General features: G+C 48.4%; 1 protein-coding gene across 3 annotated transcripts in view; it reads right to left on the minus strand.

The window, feature by feature from the left end:
• Nucleotides 1-532: 532 nt before the first annotated feature.
• LOC149371709 (uncharacterized) overlaps nt 533-21,359 on the minus strand; it is a 59,185-nt gene continuing 38,358 nt past the window's right edge. For all 3 annotated transcript variants that reach the window (XM_089565975.1, XM_089565976.1, XM_089565977.1), the window contains exons 2-8: nt 17,563-17,810; nt 11,460-11,703; nt 9,987-10,083; nt 8,942-9,064; nt 4,612-4,792; nt 3,255-3,438; nt 533-1,209 (exon numbers count right to left, since the gene is read on the minus strand). In XM_089565975.1, the coding sequence (XP_089422101.1) occupies nt 1,079-1,209; nt 3,255-3,438; nt 4,612-4,792; nt 8,942-9,064; nt 9,987-10,083; nt 11,460-11,703; nt 17,563-17,799 (1,197 nt within the window). In that variant the 5' untranslated portion in view covers nt 17,800-17,810 and the 3' untranslated portion in view covers nt 533-1,078. The remainder of the gene's footprint in view (nt 1,210-3,254; nt 3,439-4,611; nt 4,793-8,941; nt 9,065-9,986; nt 10,084-11,459; nt 11,704-17,562; nt 17,811-21,359) is intronic.

Here is a 21,359-nt window from a genome sequence, read left to right on the forward strand (position 1 = left end):
GCACAATTACTCCAAAATTTTCAAGGTCAACCTAAGAATAAAATCTGAAGCATTATATCAAGATATGTAGTAGAGCCCAGAAATGAAAGGCTCTGCGCAGATACGCAGTCTACAGTTACACGCAAGGAGCACCGCAGACGCACCGGAGCTATCGAGTGGCGTCGGGTCACCGATCTCTTCCCCGCGAATGTGCCTGAACTACATGCGGCTTTCCGGTTTCACAGAAGAGCTGCTGTCATTGACCACTATCCGAGCTTTTACCCCAGAATCGACGGGAACCAAACCCGCGACTAACTTTTGTCACCGTTTTCTGGACAGGCTCGAGTAGCGCTAACAAGCGCAGCTGCCCAATCAAAGTGGCGTTCGTTTACGACGTAGTTACGAGCGGCGCACCGCAGCGCCGCGGCACGGCTGTGCGCCAGTGCATACCACCTATATTTTTCTCTCTTGCCCAAGCTTATGTTTGTCTCTGATGTCCTTATAACATGCATGAACGAGAAAAACATCGCAACACTTTAATAACAAACTTTTTAATAGCGTTGATAACAGCACGGACATATTCTTATTTGTTCGTATATATATACTATTATACGGTATCTGTCATACACAACATGCACTTCTAACTTCATCATACATATATATGTTTAGCATACCAGGTGGCATTCGACAAATGAATGGCCCAGTAAGAGTACCACTGACAATTCATCCAGCGCATCTGTCAGTTGACCGTGACAGCACTTTAAGGGGTGTCAGAAGACACGTGAGCATGTCCAGTGAAGGGCTTTCGGTAAGTTTGCACACGCTGTACCAGGGGCCATCTGCTCAGAACTCTTATGTGCTGGTAGGGGTTTGAAATATGGCCTGCTAGTGTGTAGCGATTGCATAGCCAGTATGCCGCTCAAATTAGGTTACACGAACCACATTTACCTAGGCATTTGTGCAAACAAATGCTGTCAACAATTGCACAACAGTCAAACGCTCCCGAAAGGAAATATACATGTACAAAAGCCTGGTAAACCTGAAGGCACCAGTCAAACGGCTATATATAGAGACTCATTGCACAAGGATGTACATCATATCAAACGCGGGCCTCCTGATTCCTCTTCCAGAACTTGAGTATGACGTCATTAAAAACGTTAGGGTACTTCTTGAATGCGTAGTGCGTTCCTTCCTTGAAACAGACGACTTCACAGCTTCCGTCCAGTTTGCCTGCGAAGAACAGCAAATGTGAGAGTCGGAAAAAGCACCCCCCAGCAATGAATATGCGGGCTTAAAGGAGTACAGGCACGAAGATTTCGGGTGTCCGTTTGTTTGCCTACGGTGCCTCTCTATTATTAACGCTGCACAAAAAAACAGTGCGCAGCGTTAGTGATCAATTATGAACGATTTTCTACCGGGAGTATCGATCGGCGCCCAAGTGTACATTAACGTCAGGGTTGACCTACCAACCTGTACAGCATTATCCTAATGACGTCGGCGTCGCCGGCAAGCACTGGGTGCTTCTGAGCACTACCAGTGGGTTCGGTGACGTTACGATATTTGAGGTAACTGCATCTTGACGTCACTTGATGCCGGCGGAAATGCCGATCGATTCGTCGGACAATACAGTAGAACCCCTCTATAGTAAAGTCACTCGGAGCAGCAAAAATCTTTACTATATCAGGGCATTTACTATATCAGTTGTTGGTGATGACGTGGCACTGAGCATGCTCCCTGGCTACTTATTACGTAAATACAAAGTGTTGGCTTACATAAGAAACACTCAAAAATACCTTCCATCCTGCTCTTATTGACCGTTTTCAGTCCTCACATTCATGCAACCGTTTTTTCAGTTTCATTTACGTCTTGTGGAAGTACTGCAATTGAACGAATATAACGCGACTACGAATATAACTAGTTTGACTACATGAAAAAACTAAAGCTTTGCGTGAACATGTTGTCGTCTTTAGCAGCCTCAACGTCAGTAAAGAGGTCATGCTTTAAGCTATATGTGGCTGTAGTGACATATGTGCGCTGCGTGTGTTGGCATTGAAAACGTTGAGCTACAGAAACGCGGCACTAAAGCTATAGGCAGTTGGCGTTCGTTGTGTTCATTGGCGTTGGCGTTGACAACGTTCTAGACCGATGATTTTGACGAAAGGAAGGGTGCATAACTGGCTCCCTGGTTCAGTGGACGCCTCAATCGCGCACTGAGGTACGTGGCGATGGAGAGAGAGAGAGATGTGGGCTGCATGCGTTAGCGCTGACAACTTTGTGGGAGACACGCGGCACTGCAACAATAGGTCGCAGCGTGACTTCACGCTGGTTATAAGCGTGACTTTCGCTTGCATAACCAAGGTTAGCTGAGCTAATCCGCAGCCATTTTTTTTTTCGTGCGCGCCGTGCGCTTTACCTCATGGCTCCAAGAGAGAGAGAGAGAAAAACTTTATTATGGCAAGTGTGTTTAGACCCCCCTTGGGTCCCTGGACCACCGCACGGTCCCACTCTACGTCGGAACGTTCATGCGGTGTTTGTCCATGACGTCGGCATCCCGAAGCACCGCAGCAAGCTGCGATGGCGGGTCCGGAGACGAGAGCACGACCTCCCAGTACTCCCAACTTGATAACGCGGGCTGTCCCTGCGGGGGAGGATCAGCAGGGCAGCCGAAAAGGATGTGGGAGAGTGTGGCGTGAGGGTCGCCGCACAGGGTGCATGCAGGGGAGGTGCCACAGTAGAGAGATAGCAGCTGAGGGGATGAGAGAGAGCGGGTCTGGAGGCGTCTCCAGAGGATCTGTTGGGAATGGGAAAGGGAGGGAAGCCCTTCAAAAAGTTGGCTTATTCTTGCGCTGTTAGGCTTAATGGTGAAGCGATCTTTACTACATCCCTTTATTGTAAAAAAAAAATATTTACTGTAAGCGAAAAATAATGTATAGTCATCTATGGACGGCGAAATAGGACCGCAGTTTCACTTTACTATGTCTGAGTTAACTATGGCGGGGTTATACTATATTCAAAATCATATTATGTTCCACTCAACGCCTGCGGTGAAACTTCCTACAAGACATCTCTTTACGCCCCAATAAACAAATCATGTTTGTTTGAGTTAGGAATTTTGTGTCTGTAACCCTCGAAGTCTGCCCTACTCAGTGCATGGTAGCTGAATATAGACGAGTCGATATCCGTCCATGGTGAGGCTTCAGTAAAACTTATTTTCGGGCGAGTCCCTTGATTTTTGCGTCTCTCTCCACGTGTGTTTCCAAGAGGGCGAGGCTTACCGCTCTGCTCTTGGACAACCTCGCTGTCGTCCTTGCCCCGGTAGACGTGCATCAGGGCCGGCCGCACACCCATCATGGCGGCCATCTCCTCGCTCACTTCACGCTCGATGAGCTTGTCTCTCTCCCCATACAGCATCAGCATTGGCACTCCTCGACGCTTCAGCTCGCACACCATGGGCCCTGCCTGCGCAGCGGTTCAGCACACTCTGGTCACGCGCCAGTACACGTTGGGTGTTCCTTCTGGAAGCCACATAACCAAGGAAAGGGGGAAGCAGTGGCGGAAGTCGAGACCCTCAAACCGGAAGTCGATCACTTATCGATCACTTATCAATACCTTATCGATACCACAGCTAATTGTCTTACTTAGTCAAATTCCACCAATTGCCCATCTGAGTTTTCAAACGTCGCGCCACGCTTCGTTTTCAAATTTGGCGCCACGCGTTGGCTCCGCCCACACTTCCGGCCACGTGGTGCCACACTTACGGCGTTTTCAAATTTGGCGCCACTTTTGCTCCGGCCCCACCCACTTTTTGGACATTTTTGGCTCTAATTAACTAATTAACCCACGTCAACCCCCGATTTCCCGTACGAAATTTTTTGGTTCTCTATCCGATGGTACCATTCTTTTTCTAATAAACCCATTCGCTCGGACAAGTTCGTGATGACACGAAACTACAAACACAGCCATACAATGCATACGCATTAAAAAAAGGCGCAGTGACTGCCTCAAATTGTACACCTCAAGCGCGCCGCGAAAGAAGGGGTGAAGGAAGATGTGAAAGACGGGGAAGAATGAAAAAAAAAAGGTTACTGGCTGTCTCACTTCTCATAGTGCACCTCAAGCGCGTCCTGAGGAAAGGGGTGAAGGATGATGTGAAAGACGGGACAGAATGAAAAAAAAAGGCGCAATGACTGTCTCCCTTTTCAGCTCACACCTGAAGCGCGCCGTGAGGCTGAGGTGAAGGAACAAATGAAAAACGGGAGAGAATGAAAAAAGAAGACGCACTGGCTGTCTCACTTTTGGATTATATTCTCTAAGAGCATGGGAAATTTTACTCCGATTAACATTACCACACATAACGCACATCGTCGGAATATTTCTTAAAAACAGCTGTGAGCTAAAAAAGCTAATGAGACGGGCTTTGTTATGCGTCCTTTAACACTGAGAGTGCTTATATTCATTCTCTCGACGTTTGACGTTCGGAGGATGCTCCCGAAACACCCGATGCGCATGCTTTGAGAAAGGCTCGCTTCTGTCGTGCTTGGCCCTTCGTAATCATAACCGCGTACCACAAGGGCAGTTAGTCGGCAATGCAACATCACGCGTGCACTGTCGGCAGTCGAAGGGCGCCCATACCTCGTCGAATCTGGAATTCCTGATGGTGATCATGGAGACTATGGTGCCTTTCATCTCGTTGTTGTTGGGCTTGCCCAGCACCCGCACAATGTAGACTGCAAGGCCGCACATGAACTCCTGGAGCCACGGAACGCGGAACCAGTCGTCGAAGGCTGACATCAGCCAGTAGGGGCTCATCTGCCTGCAGCGAGCATGGGAAAACGCCACGCGTTGCTACTATAACAGCAGAGCCAACAAAGATTCAAAGCCCCATGGAACTCCGGATAAAGATACTGTGAATTAAGGGATTCAGTTCTGTGAAGCATCAACTGCGACTTGATGGTCGCTGTGTTCAAGTGGACCGGAACTATACTGGGTACAGCACTGAAACCCACTATTGCTGGTTGTGCGAAAAGAACCCACAGGTGCACTCAAGAAAATAGAAAGGAATGAAGAAAGAAAGAAAGAAAAAAAGAAAGAGAGAGAGAGAGAGAGAAAGAAAGCGAAAGAAAAAAGAAAGATAGAGAAAGAAAGCGAAAGAAAAAAAGAAAGAGAGAGAAAGAAAGCGAAAGAAAAAAGAAAGAGAGAGAGAAAGAAAGCGAAAGAAAGAAAGAAAGAAAGAAAGAAAGGAAGGAAGAAAAGGAAAGCAAACGAGAGAAAGAAAGAGAGAAAGACAGAAAAAGAGAAAATGAAAGAAACAAAGAGAGAAAGAAACAAACAAACAAAGAGAAAGGAAGCTCCAGACGGCCTAAGCTTGTAATTCTAGGCACATCGGCGGATCGCTAAATTGCGTGCTTCAAAACAATGGCCATACACCGCGCGCCGTCCTTGGCCCATACTTTTCCGGGATAAGCACCACGTATACGCTAATGCGCAAAGCTCACCGCCGCTGGGTGGCCTTCGCGAGACGCTTAGCCGCTCTTCACGAGCGAGACGCGGCGCTGTCAAGAGAGACTTGGCGACGCCCGATGTCTCTGAGCACGCGCTCCACAAAGCGATTTCCTTTTAACGCGAGCAGCAGTGCGTCTCGACAGTAGCATCGCTTATCCTCATGTCGAGTTCTCAAACGTCGCTACAAACACGCTCACCAGTGACGTGCACCGACGTGCTTGCGCACTCGAGCTTAGTAAGCACGCCAGGACAAAAGAAACTTTTTCTCGACGGCGGCGGTGTAGCGGCAGCGGCGATGGCCAAGCTGCCGCTGCTTGCGGAGACGAAGTCGTCACTGAGGGTCTGCTCCCTCCGGCTTAGTTAATACACTCCCGTGAGCTGTCACCGCAGTCTACTTGTGAGCAAACTATAATATTCAAGTAGGAATATGCGCCGCAAGTGTTTCTGCACGTATGTATGTCTATATACAGTTGGAGCGCAGCGGCACGATGGATCGACCGCCGATATCCGCGGCTCGACACGCATCTCTGCCGGCAGTGCGCCCGCTCGTATAGTTGTCAGCCCTCCGTAACCGGCAAGCAGATTTTTCTCATTATTTAAATGTCACGGGTCTGCCGCACAGCTACAGCAATAGATTAAGGGTAGGGGTCGAGGGAAGGCTGGGAGCTGAGGCCGTTTAGTCCCCTCGATCACTAAGAGCTTGCCGCCCATCAGAGAAGTTTGAGACACGTGATGCGATTAACTGCACAAAGTAGCAGCTGCAGCGATCCCGTTTGGTGCTAACCACGCTGAGAATCGGATAAGGATAAAACACATTTGCAGCAGAATGCACTGAACTTGGGTGCACATCCTTGCGAGCACCTCAGCACAACGCTTCGCGAAGTACAGCACAGTGGGTCTCGAGAATTTGTTGCCGTCATCCTAGTTATCTTCTCAACTTTGCACATGGAATTGTCGACTTTGTATTTTTGCTGTTTCTGCCGAAGCTCAGCTTTCAGTGCTTCCTCAAGGTCCTTTCTTCCGGGTGTTGCCTACTTTCCCGTTTAAACTCTGTTACGAAGGACAGCTAGGATCTGCAGAGCAACAGAGTTTTTCATGGTCTTGCATTCTTTTTTTGTTTTAACAAAGTATCTTTCTTTATATCGGAATTAGCCAGCAATGAACACACTACATGACACTTCATTTTGGTCGCGATAGCACCCTTTGAATCCCCGTTATACTTGTCATGCGGCAAGTTAGTAAAGAGTGAATTAACTCTTCTGCGTGTCGCCGTTGTTCGGGTTACACATTTGCGTAAACTGCCTGGCGTCGGGGTTGTCGCAGAAAAATGCAGCGCTGCATCGACTGGTTTAACCAAGGTGTACTGGTGCGCTTTCTCACGGCGTTGTATCGTATAGAGATCGTTGTGTGCTCAACAAAGCAGACGACAGGAAGTCATAATAAAACGCACGCATCGGGCGGGGGTACCGCAGCTTGCAGATTGGCGCGAGGCCAAGGCCTGTACTTTATGTTTTAGGTTTCTGCAATGCCGCTTAATCACGAAGCGCTTATGCACCGACGACTCACCCGATGCAAGGACTCGCAAGATACACAACACCGTCGCGACAGATACAGCGCTTGAGAGATTTCTCTTATCTCGCTACCTCATGCCAAGAGCCGAGGTGCGAACGCCTGGGTACGTAGTGATATTTGCGGAAACCAAAGTCGTCTCCATGCGATAAGGTTTCCATAAAGAGCCACTATACAGGCAGTTATGTCGCGACAACGGAGATATAAGGTATCTTTTGAGGCCGCACATATCGACGAACAAGGTTTGCATTCAATGTTATCAGCACGGGGACACAGCTGAGCCTGCCGACAGCTTATCGTGCAATGCAAGTGCACAGCTCCAAGCTTTCGAACTGAGCCTGAATGGTATTGCGATAACTTGGAGATCGCATAACGCGACATTTTTTTTTTCTCAGTGAAAAGAAATCACCACAGGCAAGACGCAGAAAACACCTACATGCATTGCATTCGATGTATTTTGTCTGCACTTGTGTTCCTCGGATCGAAAAACTCAAGCGTCACAAAAGTTTCATTTTTGCTGGTAACGGAACATAAAGGTGCAGAAATACTCAAAGCACAGGCAATCCGGTGGTTCACATGGCCTTGCCCACATTTTATTTTCGATTCGGGCAGAAGGATCCACCCCCTAAACTTCTGTCCCTTCTTCGTCTGCGTCTTCGTTCTCGTGGTGCCACAACAGCGTGGATCCCTATCAACTCGCCCAAATTTTCACCCGTTCGTAAATTCTTGTCGCTAAACTCGAAGCGCGACTTCCAAACATGATCAAAGTTTATGCTCAGTGACTTGCAATACAATGCACAACTTTTCTCCAAAACGCTCATGAAAAAAAAATGCTGTTTCGTAAAGAGCATGCGCTGTTACAAGTGCTGTGGAAGCTGCACGACAATCTAAACCTAGTAAAGTGGTACAACCAAAAATTACCGGGCGCATTGAAGGAATTTAAGTGCTAGTAATGCGAAACCATTGAAATACTATTTCAATTTAATTCTAATTAGATTCTGATTCCATTACATTCCAACTCTTTTAATTGTATTCCAATTCTATTCGAACTCCATTCTATTCTTTTGCAGTTGACGCTGTTGTAAGTACTAGTACTGTATACTGCTGGCTAACATTTCGCTGTAACAGTAGCTTGGTTTGGGCTAGTTGGTAACAGTTCTTCGAAAACATAGCGCAAAAAGGACACGGACGACACAGAAGTGGACAGGACAGGCGCTAACTTGCAACCTTCTTGCAAAGTAACATTTCGCATTTTCTCTCCCTTGATGACGTAACACCTTTTTGACCAGTCGTGAGTTTTGTAACACTTTTTGGGCGACGCCAGGTTTTCGTGTCGATAACCATCTAATGTTTCCACATTAATAAAATGCCGCGAACAATAAAGTGGTACAAACATTAAAATGGTAGCAGCAATGAAATGGTACAAACTGTGATGTGGTCCAAGCTGTGATGTGGTACAAACATTAAAATGGTAGCAGCAATGAAATGGTACAAACTGTGATGTGGTCCAAGCTGTGATGTGGTCCAAGCTGTGATGTGATACAAGCTGTGATGTGGTACAAGCTGTGATGTGGTACAAGCTGTGATGTGGTACAAGCTGTGATGTGGTACAAGCTGTGATGTGGTACAAGCTGTGAAGTAGTACAAGCAATGAAGTGGTACAAGAAGTAAAGTAGCTATACAAAGTCGTCGCGCTACCGCTATGCCTTCGGAGAGAAAATGCCACTGAAGACAGCATTCCACATCCCATCAGCTTCGCAGGAAGTGACGCAATGGCGTTCACTATCCTGTCTCTTCTCAATAGCTGCACCGATTTCACTTATCAACAAAGACAATCTGAGGTCTAAACCGCAATGATAAAGCTGAAGCAAGGCTCAAAGGTGACACTCACCTTATCCTTCGGCAACCAGACGGGGCGATGAATACTAGGGAATTAATTTTAATTTCAGAGTCCTGCATAGCAAGATGGAGCATTGGATACATAGAGCTACTGTGTGCAACCATCATGTCTATTCTGAAAAGAAAGAAACAAAGGGTATAAATTCCTGCGCACAGGCGATGTATGAAAAAGACGCGTCGACTTGCATATTCAAAAAAATAAAGTGTGTCAAGCGTAAACACAATAGTTTTGTCTAATAGATTCCTTTGTTTCAACGCCAAATTTATGTGAGTAGTGTTCATTAGGCAGTTACTGCAGCACTGCATCGGCGGAATTCGTGCCTTACATTTAAGCATTGTCCTACTACAGACAAAGCTAGTCAGTCTTAGCCCACCTATGGACATAAAATGTTGCGCCACACACCTGTATCATTAATAAACCTGATAAACTGAACACAAAATTACTTACTGCTGCTGGCTTGTTGCATATTACAAAAATTTATGGGTACAGTTAACCTCCTTTTTAAGTGACACTGAGCCACAGAAAGTTTTAATTGCTTCTTGTGTTATTATTTACAGAAATCAGTGCAAATGACGGCTGCTGTTAATATCTAACCTGTTTGGTTTTGTACTGTGCACATTGCTTATAAATTGCTTGCAGTATGTAATAGAGTGCTACTATGTGCAATGTTATATTCTCTATCAATGTGTTGCACTTTTTTTGAGCTAATGTTATGCCACTTTTAGAAACAGCACAGAGCCGGTCATGCCGAATTTGTATTACTTCCGTAGTACTTGTGCCATCTGGACATGTTATAGACGCAAAATTGAAACTTGTTTTCAGCATTAGACCGAACACTTTGTTCTTACTTTTTCTGTTTCTCAGAAGCGCAGCTTATCACTTTTCGAGGAAGTTTATGGAAATTTATCTTGCTTGCACATAGCTAAATTTCATGACACAACATTAAATATTTCTGCCAACCTTTAGTGCGTTATTTTTGCAAGACCTGGGCTAACACTGCGCGCACAGACTAAAGCGTAAACGCTGGATTCCTTACTCTTGTACGTTGATGGCCTTTAGAAACCTCCTGATCAGGTCCGTCCGCTCTTCCACGGAATGCCAGAAACTCTGCGTTTTCATGCTGAACGTCAGGTCTGGAACGAGAAAGGCCACAGCGAGCTATGAACGCATAAGGGACTCGTACAAGAGGCTGCTGTACCCCAAGGCGAGCGATTCTATAACGAAAAGATCGTTTTACTTCGTATCGATATTCACCCTGCTTCATTATAGAGCCTTCCCAAGGGGTATACTGATAGTGAAATGGTGACAAAAAATGAAAAAGTCTGCTTGCTGATCTCAAGGCCATTTCAATACAATAGTGAATGTAATTCTGTGGCCTGACACAGCTTTATATCATAGGTCACCATTAACGCAGAAATATGCTATCTTGATGAAATGTGAAAACAGCTTTAAAGTTTATTACAAGTTTCAAAGAAACACGCCAGAAGTGTTTAACAACTTACAGCTTGTTGGCATATAATGCAGTAATTAACGTTTTGTATTCAAATTACCTATGTTTGGCTGCAAAAAAAAATGATAATAATAAGTGGCCTCACAATATTATGCCAGTACCATAAGTCTGAAAGTCGGCTTCTTCACAAAGGTATAGGCTAACTTCTTATCGGTGACACGTTAGACGGAGAGGATTGTTTATGGAGCTGACTGAACAATAAAATACAGCAGCTTTTGGGAGGTTTGCTTACTCCTGCCTCGCAAATTTTTGTTTTAGTTGTAGAGCACCATCGTTTTTAGTTGTAGAGCACCATCGAGCACCAGAGTTAAAAAACTGGAAATTTAGATAATAAATTAATTAACTTTGACCGCTATTCTTTTTATTTTCTTCGCTATTTTCTTATCTTGTGTCCGCCGAGCCGAATATACATTCCGTGAAGGCCGCATTCGCGATACTATCAGCGCCTTCTTTCCAAAAATCTGTAAACGGTTAAAAAAAAAAACACCCAGTATATGTCCTCGCCTATAGTTAGCCCATAAAGCGCAAAATTTCAGCTTTTAGACATGCACAGCTCACGGACTGTGTACACCTGAAATTACGGTCATGGAAGACAATTAGTTGGCCATTCATGTTAAGAACTTGCAGCGCAAAGTAATGCAACAGAGGACCAGAAAGAGGCGCGTAGAAGTGCTTGCTTCATTTTCTGCCTTCCTTTGTGTTGAATGGTTTCAAGAGGTTAGTGGATCGCATGGCTAGCATTAAAGGCGTCTCATCCTCTACGACGCACCTCCGCGCTTCCTTAGCGAGCGACAGAATCGCTTAGACATACACAACAGGGCCGGGACCTGCACGCTCCTTGATGCGCACCGTGGCACCTCCATCACCGCTCCGTTCCCCATGACGCCGCGTCACCTATAGCATTTGCCTATAGGTACTGAAAAGGGTCCCACACAGGATGGGTAGACTTGGTCCCCTCTTTGGGCACGCCTGTGCCGGAGCACATGCCAGAGTACGCACCTGGTAGCGTGGGCGCGATGACGGACGCCCCCTGGGCGTCCAGCACGGGCACGAGGGAGTCGAACTCTCGGTAGGAGCCGGGAGCGCCATGCACAGCGAACACGACAGGCGAGTCGGCCGCCGCCTGCCGGTCCAGCCCCGTGTGGATGTACGTGAGCGGCACACTGACTCCGCCTTCGTTGACGTACTTGTAGCCAGGCCGCGTGTGCTTCCACTCGCGGAACAGGTCGCCGCATGCGTGCACCTGCAAATACCCACAGATGCACTTGCTGGCCCTCGTATGTCCAAGATCTCCTTTCTACGTCCAACTCTGGTCATTTCTGCGCAACGAGAGGTGCAAACTGCGGCCGCTGATCGATGTCGCATTACACAACCGAGGAATAATAGCACATGGTTCCTGTTTCAATGTGGCCTCGGAACTTCCACACGTCCGCAGCAGTTCAAGCAGCAGGTACAGGGTTGGTCACATGTTCCCAGGCCACAGGGTCTGCTTTACTTCTGTATATCCCGGCACTTAAGGTGCCGATAGAGCTATCAGGGTTATGAGAGGTTAGAACAGTACTTCCTTTATCCCTCAACAGATAACTTGCGCTTCGCTGGTGTCGTAACTACCTGACTATATTGCTCAAAAGCAGACCATGTGGCCTGGGAACTTTTGACCGACCCTGTACCTCGACGACCCTGTACCTCGACGACCCTGTACCTCGACGATGACGAAGGACAAAGGCTGGTATATTCGCTGTAATAATCGCTTGGATTACACGTCCCCCATATCTGTTGCCCTTCAGTCTTTGCCGGGCTGCTGTCGATGTCGTGTGGGAGTTTTAGTTTCATCAAAAGTCGTAGCGGCTGCAGAACGTTATCCTCGTGAAGCAGCGGCTGAGTTATGCATATCAACTTCAGTATGCGTATACTTAGAAGGCCTATGCGCAGAGAAAAAAATGGCTATGGCTTAGCTCAGCGAACTCTGATTACGCAAGCGAAAGTCACGCTTGCATAACCAGCGTGGAGTCACGCTGCGGCCTATTGCTGCAGTGCCGCGTGTCTGCCACAACATTGTCAGCACTAACACATGCAGCCTACACCTCTCTCTGTCACCACGCCACGTACAGTCGCGAGCAAAAAATATTAGCACAGATCCCTGGCGATCAGAATTGTGATATCTCACCACGCGGCGCTGCGGTTCGCAGAGCTGCCTATCGGGCCGTTTCCATGTTTACAGCCAAAAAAAAGGGGGGGGGGGGGACCCTACGTGACTGCGCATGCGGCATTTATTTTGGCTCGGTTATCATGAGCAAAGATGACTTCTTTTTATTACTATGAAATAAGCCAACAGCCACAGAAACCAAGGGGCACAGGGGATTTTTTTTTATGTATTTATTTATTTTGTGGTGTTGATCAATTTAGAATATTACTGAATATGTTATCGCTTAAAGCTAATTGATTAGAAAAGCAGAAGAAAGAAGAGCACCGGACGCGTAATTCGGAGGTCGTGGGTTCGGATCCCACCGGCGGCATGTGGTTGTTTTTTCTTCTGCTTTTCTAATCAATTAGCTTTAAGCGATAACATATTCAGTAATATTCTAAATTGAACAACACCACAAAATAAATAAATACATTAAAAAAAATCCCCTGTGCCCCTTGGTTTCTATGGCTGTTGGCTTCTTTCATATTTATAACGAGCCCCTCACTCCCCTTCCCTTGTTTGCTTCTTTTTATTACTGTTTTTTTTATGTCCGCGATGGCTTGTCAAAAGGAACTCGCGGGAACAATAGATGATAGCGCTGCTTTTAGCCAGTAATTTTGCTAGTCCGTGAAAATCCGCTGAGCCCCCTAGTACTGTAGAATGGGAATGGCCCGGCCCTCTCGTTATCAGCCTCTTCGCCACCCGCAGCGCCACACGTTGCCATCCCGGCGCTCCGGTGTTCCGTCATGTGTGCTAATTTTTTTACTCGCGACTGTACCTCAAGGCGCGACTGAGGCGTGCAATGACCCAGGGAGCCAGTTATGCGCACTTCGTCAAAAATCATCGTAGTCTAGAACGCTGTCAACGCCAACGAACGCCGACGGCCTATGGCTTCAATGCCGCGTTTCTGCCACAACGTTGTCAATGCATGCAGCGCACATCTGTCACTACCGCCACGTAGCGTTACTGGGGTGTCCACTGTCCAAGGGGGCCAGTTATGCGCCTTTCCTTTGCTTTTGAAGCTCCCGCTCTTCATCGGTTTCGACTGCCCGTTTACCGCGTCTGCGGTCCCTATCGATTGCTAAATCCCTCGCACGGTTGGCAATGTCGACCGGATGATCAGACTCGGCCCGACGTCTGCGAGTACCCACTCTCGAGGACGTCGGACCGGCACAAACCCGTACTGAGACACAAAAACAGCTTCAAAGGGCTATACATAACTTCACTGGAGACACGGCCAAACTGGCCGATGCGCTCCGCGACAAATATTTGAGTATACACCAGGATCCCCGTGGTCAGGCGTACTCGTATGCAGGTTCCGAGAACGCGGATTTGGATCAACCGTTCCAGCTCCATGACCTAAAAGCGGCCCTGGCTAAAATGAAGCGAGGTACAGCACCAGGCCGGGACAAGGTGACGGTAAAGCTTCTTGCCAACCTCCCAGATCCCGCCTACGAAACTCTCCTCGATTACTTCAACACTCTGGATTGGAGGCACACCACTCCCCATAGATTGGAAAACGGCACTAGTAACTTTCATTCCCAAGCCAGGTAAAGCCATTAACACCGACAACCTCCGGCCCATCTCCCTCACTTCGTGTGTGGGAAAGCTGATGGAGACTATGGTCCGCGACAGATTGTCGGTTTTCCTGGAACAGCAAAACATTTTCGCAGACACCATGTACGGTTTCCGCCCACACCGGTCCGCACAAGATGTCCTGTTGCAACTTCACAAGGAGATTCTCGACCCCGTCGAGCACCCCAGCAATGATAGTATTGCTGGGGTGCTCGTAGTATGATAAATGATAGTATGATAAAGTAGTCGTCGCACTTGACCTGCGGGGGGCTTTCGACAATGTGGCCCACGAGATCATCCTATCCCACTTGTCGCAAACAGACTGTGGGCGCAATACTTTCAATTATATCAAACAATTCCTTGCAGATCGCCAATCCTATATCCGGCTGCAAGACACAGAATATGGCCCATATCAACTTGGCACACGAGGGACCCCACAGGGAGCTGTCCTCTCGCCATTACTATTTAATCTCGCCATGATGAAGCTCCCTACCCAGCTGGCAGAGGTCGCCGGTGTGCAGCACGCTCTGTATGCGGACGACATCACCCTCTGGGCAACACAACAATCGGTTGGAGACATCGAGACCAACCTGCAACAAGCGGCAGCTATTGTGGACGAATACGCTCGTCGCTGTGGTCTTGAATGCTCCCCGAGCAAATCTGAATTTGTGCACATACGCCCCAACTCAAAGTGCACAACCAAAATTGCCCTTTCCCTACTTAGCGGACCGATACCTGAACACGAGGAGATCCGGGTACTGGAGCTTTTCATTCATCATAGGCGCAAGATAGACACTACCCTAAACAAGCTACGTAAGGTGGGGGACCAGGTGGGTCGGATGCTCCGCCGGGTGTCCAATAAAAGGGGGGGGGGACTACGATGCAAAGATGCCCTGCGGCTGGCCAATGCATTCGTGACCAGCCGGATTTTATATTCGGCTCCCTACCTCCACCTACGCAAATGCGATGAGAATGCCTTAGAAGTAGTTCTCCGCAAGATTTATAAGAGAGCGCTCGACCTCCCCATAACGACGTCCAACAAGCGTCTCCTCGGTCTGGGGATGACCAACACCTTTGGGGAGTTACGAGAAGCTCATCTTAACAATCAATACTTGCGCCTAAGCAAAACACCTGCGGGGAGCCGCCTTCTGACCCGCTTACACATATCCTACGCAACACATACAGAAGAACGGGTCCGCATCCCTGAAGCCTGGCGCTTTGCACTCCAGGTGCGACCCCTTCCGAAGAACATGACTGCAGACACCCATGATGGTCGCCGTCTCGCGCGGGCGGAGGCTATTTCTCAACAATATGGCCATAAGCCAGGTGTCTTCTATGTGGATGCGGCCGGCCCACACCATGGGGGTTGGTACACGGCGGCCGTCATCCACCAAAACACTACAGTTCAGGGCCTTACTTTCCGTGCCCCAAACATTACATTTGCGGAAGAGATCGCCATTGCACTGGCCGCCGCAGATCCAGAGTCCCGAGTCATTATTACGGACTCCAAGGGCGCCTGCCGCAATATTGAGCAAGGGTATATTCCAAACCGTGCTTTCAAAATTCTCCACGCATGCGAATACACAGGGTTTCCGACCTATCGTACCATCGTGTGGGCTCCGGCTCATGCGGGTCTTGAGGGGAACGAGGCAGCCGACGCTGCCGCCCGCGCGCTTACTCACCGGGCGTCGCCTCATCCGCAGCCTGATCCGGAATTCAATTTCAATCCGGCCACCACCTTTAAAGAGATCACCTCTCTCTATCAAAAATTTCATGGTCTCTATCCCCCTCCCTGTAAAAGCCTCACCAGGGTGGAGGAGCGCTGGCTTCTCCGCCTCTATACCAATAATGTACTGTGCCCGGCAGTACTTAAGCACTTCAATTCTTCTTTCTCGGGCGCGTGCCCACACTGTGAGGAGGAGTTTTCGGACACCTACCACATGGTGTGGGCATGCCCTTCCAATCCTGCCTACCCACCCCACTCGAGAGGACTGGGAAGCTGCCCTGCGCGGCTGCTCCGAACTCCATGCCCAACAGGCATTGGTAGCTAGAGCCCGGGCCGCTGCGGAAGCTACAGGGATCCCGGACTAGGGATCCCTCCTAGTGTTTGTAAGGGGCGGGCCCTTCCGGCTCGCCCCATCGACCTCTCACTGTAAATAGAAATAAAAGTTTTCCTCCTCCTCCGGCTGGTTTGCAGCGCGGAGCGGCCGCGGCGACGGTGGAGCGCACGGCTGCAGTGGCTGCGAGTCACGCGATTACTTACGCAGCTCTGCTCCTCCTGTTCAAGGTCATTCGTGCAGACACGGCGAAATCGGCGCCGCTATAATAGCTAGTAAAGCTTTCGCTTTAAAAGTGTTCGCATGATAATTCACGTAGATGAATATTCAATTAATATGTATTATTTAACCGCGCCCGCCGGAGCAACATAAAACCTTATGCAAACTTCATGCAAAGCCTTGTGCACAGGGTGCGTCAAAAGCTCTCAGGCCACAGGGTCTGCTTTTCAGCAGTATATGCTGGCACTTAGGACGCCTGTAAAGCAATCAAGGTTCTCAGGGGTGGGAACGATACTCTCCTATCCCCGTAGCAGATTGTTCGAAGTTCGGGAATGTCGTGAATGCTCCAACACACGGCACGAACGAAGACCCCAGGGTCCGGAAAATTTTGACGCACCCTGTACCTACCTGTAGCGTTCACATTTGGAAATGGTCAAACAACGACTGCTCTTTATAAATAATACTTAACACTGCAAATGAATAAATGCTGGCCTCCTACACAGAAACCTTCAAAGTACAATAATAATAGACAAAGAACAGCGCAAAAAGACGAGACTAAGAAGGAGTAGACACACACGAGCGCTCTCCTTCGTCGCCTCTTCTCGCGCTGTTCTTTGTCTAAGGTTTTCTGTCACCAATACACTTTAACGCAATAATAACTAGCCGCGAAGTTCCGCGCAGTTCCATACGGCTGACAGCAACGTTTAGTCACGCTCTTGAGTACTTTTCGAACCTCTGAGATATATTAAATGAGTCATTATACCGGCCCCTGGTGGTCAAAGTCAGTCAACTTGCTTTAATTTTTTTCAGAAAAGAATAAAGCTCACTGCACCGAGCTCGTCGCATTGATTCGCGGGAAGCTCTAGTAAAGAAGTACGCTTTGGTAAACACGCGATATATGATCACACCACTGAAATCCAAAGCACAGCAGTTCGATCTCTGTGGCCGTATCGGTGCCGATGCCCACGAGGGCGTAACGGGAATCTATGCTCGTGTGTGGCGTGCAGCCCTACAGAACATCTCTTAGGTATAGGGCTGAGGTGCGATCACGATAGCGAAGACCCACCGTGATGTGCCGTTCCTTGTAGCGTTCCTCGAGGACCTCTGCGACCGTCTGTTGAGTCTTCTGCAGCGGGATGGCTTCTTCGCGGTACAGTTCGGTGGTCTGTAGCTGGCAGCACAGCGGCGCGCTGCTCAAGCCTCGCTGGGCGGCGGCGGGTACCATCGGCCAGCGACAGTAAGCAGACACCGCCACCCTTGTGCCGGTGGTGGCCATCTTGAACAGCCGTCGGGTGCTACTCATGGCGACGACCCCTGCCGGAGGAAGAAGGAGCCTCAGTACACGACGCACACTGAAGCTAAGACGCAACAAGTGTGTGCTTGATAGACGAAGATAGGGTCTGGCTCTATGTGTCCGGTCATTTCTGCCAGCGTCTGTTAAGTGCACGCTTATTGCAGAGAGGAGGAGGGCACTAAAGCCCAATGAAAAATAGCGCTTTCCCGCAGATCATATGCCGAGCACTAGTGAAGCCAAGCACTCCAGGAAGGAGGGACAGGCGGTACCGGTGTTACATGAGTGTGTTCAGTGCCTGCCCTCGTCTCCGGACTGTTTGGACAGTGTCCAGTGTCACGCAATCCGAAGTAGCACGGCATTAGTGGAGTTTTAGTTTGAGCTTTGCGAAGGACGACGGGGCACAGTTGTGCGGCTCTGGTATTACCCAGCTATTTGCACTTTGTATGTAGCGGCGTCTTGCGCTGACGTTGGATTTGGCCAGGGCCGGATCAAGGGCGCCCGGTTGTTATTATCGTGGGCCCGTTGATGAACGATTTATTTTCCCTCGGCCTCAGCATGTCAACGCAGGGTGACCGTAATGTTGAAAAGATTACGAAACAGCTATCCCGAAAAAGTATTCCGTAAGATCAAAGCAGCTACGTTTATTCTAAGCAGCCAAGAGGAAGGAATACTGGAATTTGCATTGTATTAATCAATGAACCTTTTACACAAAGCAGGTTATCATCGAGTTGATACAAAACACATATATAAAAAGAAAGCCAGAACAACCCTAGATTAAAATAGAGCAAAACGTAGGCAGACAAGTTGTTGCCGTTACTGCTTCCACGAACAGGTCATCGAAAAGTATAAAAGCGCATCTTTTTTTGTACACCAGCTTTTTAATTGATGCCTGTATCAAGCAGGAGGAGGAGGCGGCCGAGGGGAAAACAAGGCAAGCAACGCTACGGAGAAATGGTGCTGTACCAAGGTAAGAACCAATGAGCAACGATGTGCGCAGCAACAGTGTGTTACCGAACTCTACTAACTCCTGCTGTCAGCGCACTTCTGACGCGCAGCAGGAAGGAGAACACGTTCGCACAAACGGACTTCGTGTACACGACTTCATAACAGGAACTGTAGCTCACAAACGGGGTTAATTGGCTGTCATAACTGACGCAAAACGCCTGTACTGTTTCTGCCTATAACTGATCACCGGATGGATATGTACCGACCAGCCGTTGTAGTTGGCTGTGCATGTGAAAGGAGTCCGCCCGAGCAGGATGCCTCAAAATGGTTTACGAAAGGCACGTGGTCAGAATTTTTTTTCTTGGGGGGGGGGGCGAACTCTCGTACGGCCTTGATACGCGCCTGCTTTATGACCAAACCGACATTTGTAGGTAGCCGTGGTTACGGTGGAATCACAGATCTGCACTGATCTCACGAGTAGGACTGCGTTCTTAAGGTAATTCACCAAACCACGTTTTTCAAACCACCGTGGTGGCTCAGAGGTTTTGGCGTTGGGCTGCTGATCCCAAGGCCGCAGGTTCGTCTCCCGGCCGTCGAAATACGAAAACATTCACGCGCTGTGCGATATCAGCGCACGTTAAGCAACCCCAGGTCGTCTAAATCAATCCGGGACCCTCCACTACGGCGGCCCTCACTGCGCATGCACAAATTACTGTTTTAAAAACGCTTTTCGACTCAGTTCAGGCGCCGAAATGAAGGCCGCAGTCGGGTCACGAGCAATGTTGACTGATGAGCATACATCACACAATATCCACGTGATGTCTCTACGCGATCGATGACAGGAAGGAAAATATCGTAATACGGTGCACTCCCTTTTTTTTTTTTCAATTGTTTCGATGGGTTGTAACTCAATGAAATATAACTTGGGCGGACTTCACTTGACCTAAATTTCCCCAAATCCTCCGCCGAAACACTGTGGTATCGAATGCAAATGGTTCCTATTGAACAAATTTCGCACCCTGCAACTTTTGGTTCGGTGAGCGTTTTGTAAAACATTAGAGCACTGCTTCAAGATTCGCTGTTTCAAAACATCAGAGCATTGCTTCAAGGTTCGCTGTTTCGAAGTTTTCCCTCTCAAAACAAAAGAGCGTTATTCTGACTTAAAAACCGAGCAATTTGAAGGACAAAACTGTGGGCAGGAAAGCTGGGTAGCTCTGTGCCTTTCGAAGATGGGACCCTAACGTTAAGTCGCGAGCGAAACGTCCTGCTCCTATCTCAGTCTAAGGAAAGAGTGAACGAAGTTGGGCATGCTTAAAAGAGAATTTCAGACAGTATTGTGCCTGGAGAAGTTCGAATTTCCCGCCATCATGGAGGTATTTGCAACAGAAAAAGTGCACAGCACACAGATGAACTCACTCAGCTCACGTGGCCGGCATGGCGAAATTCAGCGGAAAATTGCTGCATTTCATGAAAAAAAAACTGCTAAACGCAAAACGCTTGCGTCGAGTTGTAAAGAAAAAGCCCTCAGCAACCATTTCAAGGCTCGATACTTCAGAATAAGCATCAGGTGAATGAACGTTTCCTGGGGACTGACACATGGAGTGAATCATAAAGCAGCGGCGCACAAGTCACGCGACAGAAATGGCGAACGCAGCGTCGGCTGGCTTACGTTCGTAACTGCGTGACGCTGCTTCGGAAAGCGCAACAAAAAACATCAGCAGTTGTCTATCTATAGATGCGCTGCAACGAACAAAATTCAGCAGTGACGCGCGACTTGTTCCGCAGGTGGCTTGCCAAGCTGTGAGCGAAAGCGTTCGAACTCTGAAGCAACTTTATGTTTACAGCACCAGCGACAAATCGACACTTAAAAGAGCCGACACAAAAAAAGAACAGCTCCCGCCAGCTGGCCGAGATAAAAAAAAAAAGCAATAAAGTAAATTGCATCCCAGCATACCTTTGCGCGGTATGAAGAGCGCATTCCGGACAGATGTCTCTTCCGGAAATAGATGTGCCGCATATAGGGCCTTTTAATTACCTTTCAGGCTAGAAAGCTGCGTTCCCTAAACGCGCGGTTTTACGGTCAGCGGTCAGTCTCCGCCCCACAGAGCACAGCACACGCTCTGCACCACGCATCCAAGGATTGCGATAAGAGAACAAAAACACTAGGACGTCCACTGTCCAGGTACACCGTGCGTCCGGTGGCCACCGGAAAACGGCACGCCACCGCCTCTTGGGGCGCGCACGGCTACATGCGCTGACCTTCTGAAGACTTGACAGAGCGTGCACATTAGCGAAGCCCTTTAACACGGGCCATAGCTTCACTGGAAGTCAAGTCTGGGGAAAAGCTTGCCGAGCACAGAACGCGCATTCACGTTATCTGCCTGCAACCTTTGATTAATAACTACTCCCTATCAACATTCCTGACACGTGATATCACTGTTACAGCGATAATCGCAGTGGTATAGAGCTTTAAAGAAAACAATAATGCAGCACCCGAAGTACACAGCGCGGTGTTCACAGCTAATTTAGAACAGAAGACGGCAAAGTAATCGGAACGTTCAAGTCGCTTACTGACCGAGACAAAAAAATAACGAAAAAGCAACAGCCGAAGAAGACGGTAAATG

Source organism: Amblyomma mixtum, chromosome 1, assembly GCF_055824585.1.
Source record: "Amblyomma mixtum isolate Tamu chromosome 1, ASM5582458v1, whole genome shotgun sequence".
Taxonomy (NCBI): Eukaryota; Metazoa; Arthropoda; class Arachnida; order Ixodida; family Ixodidae; genus Amblyomma; species Amblyomma mixtum.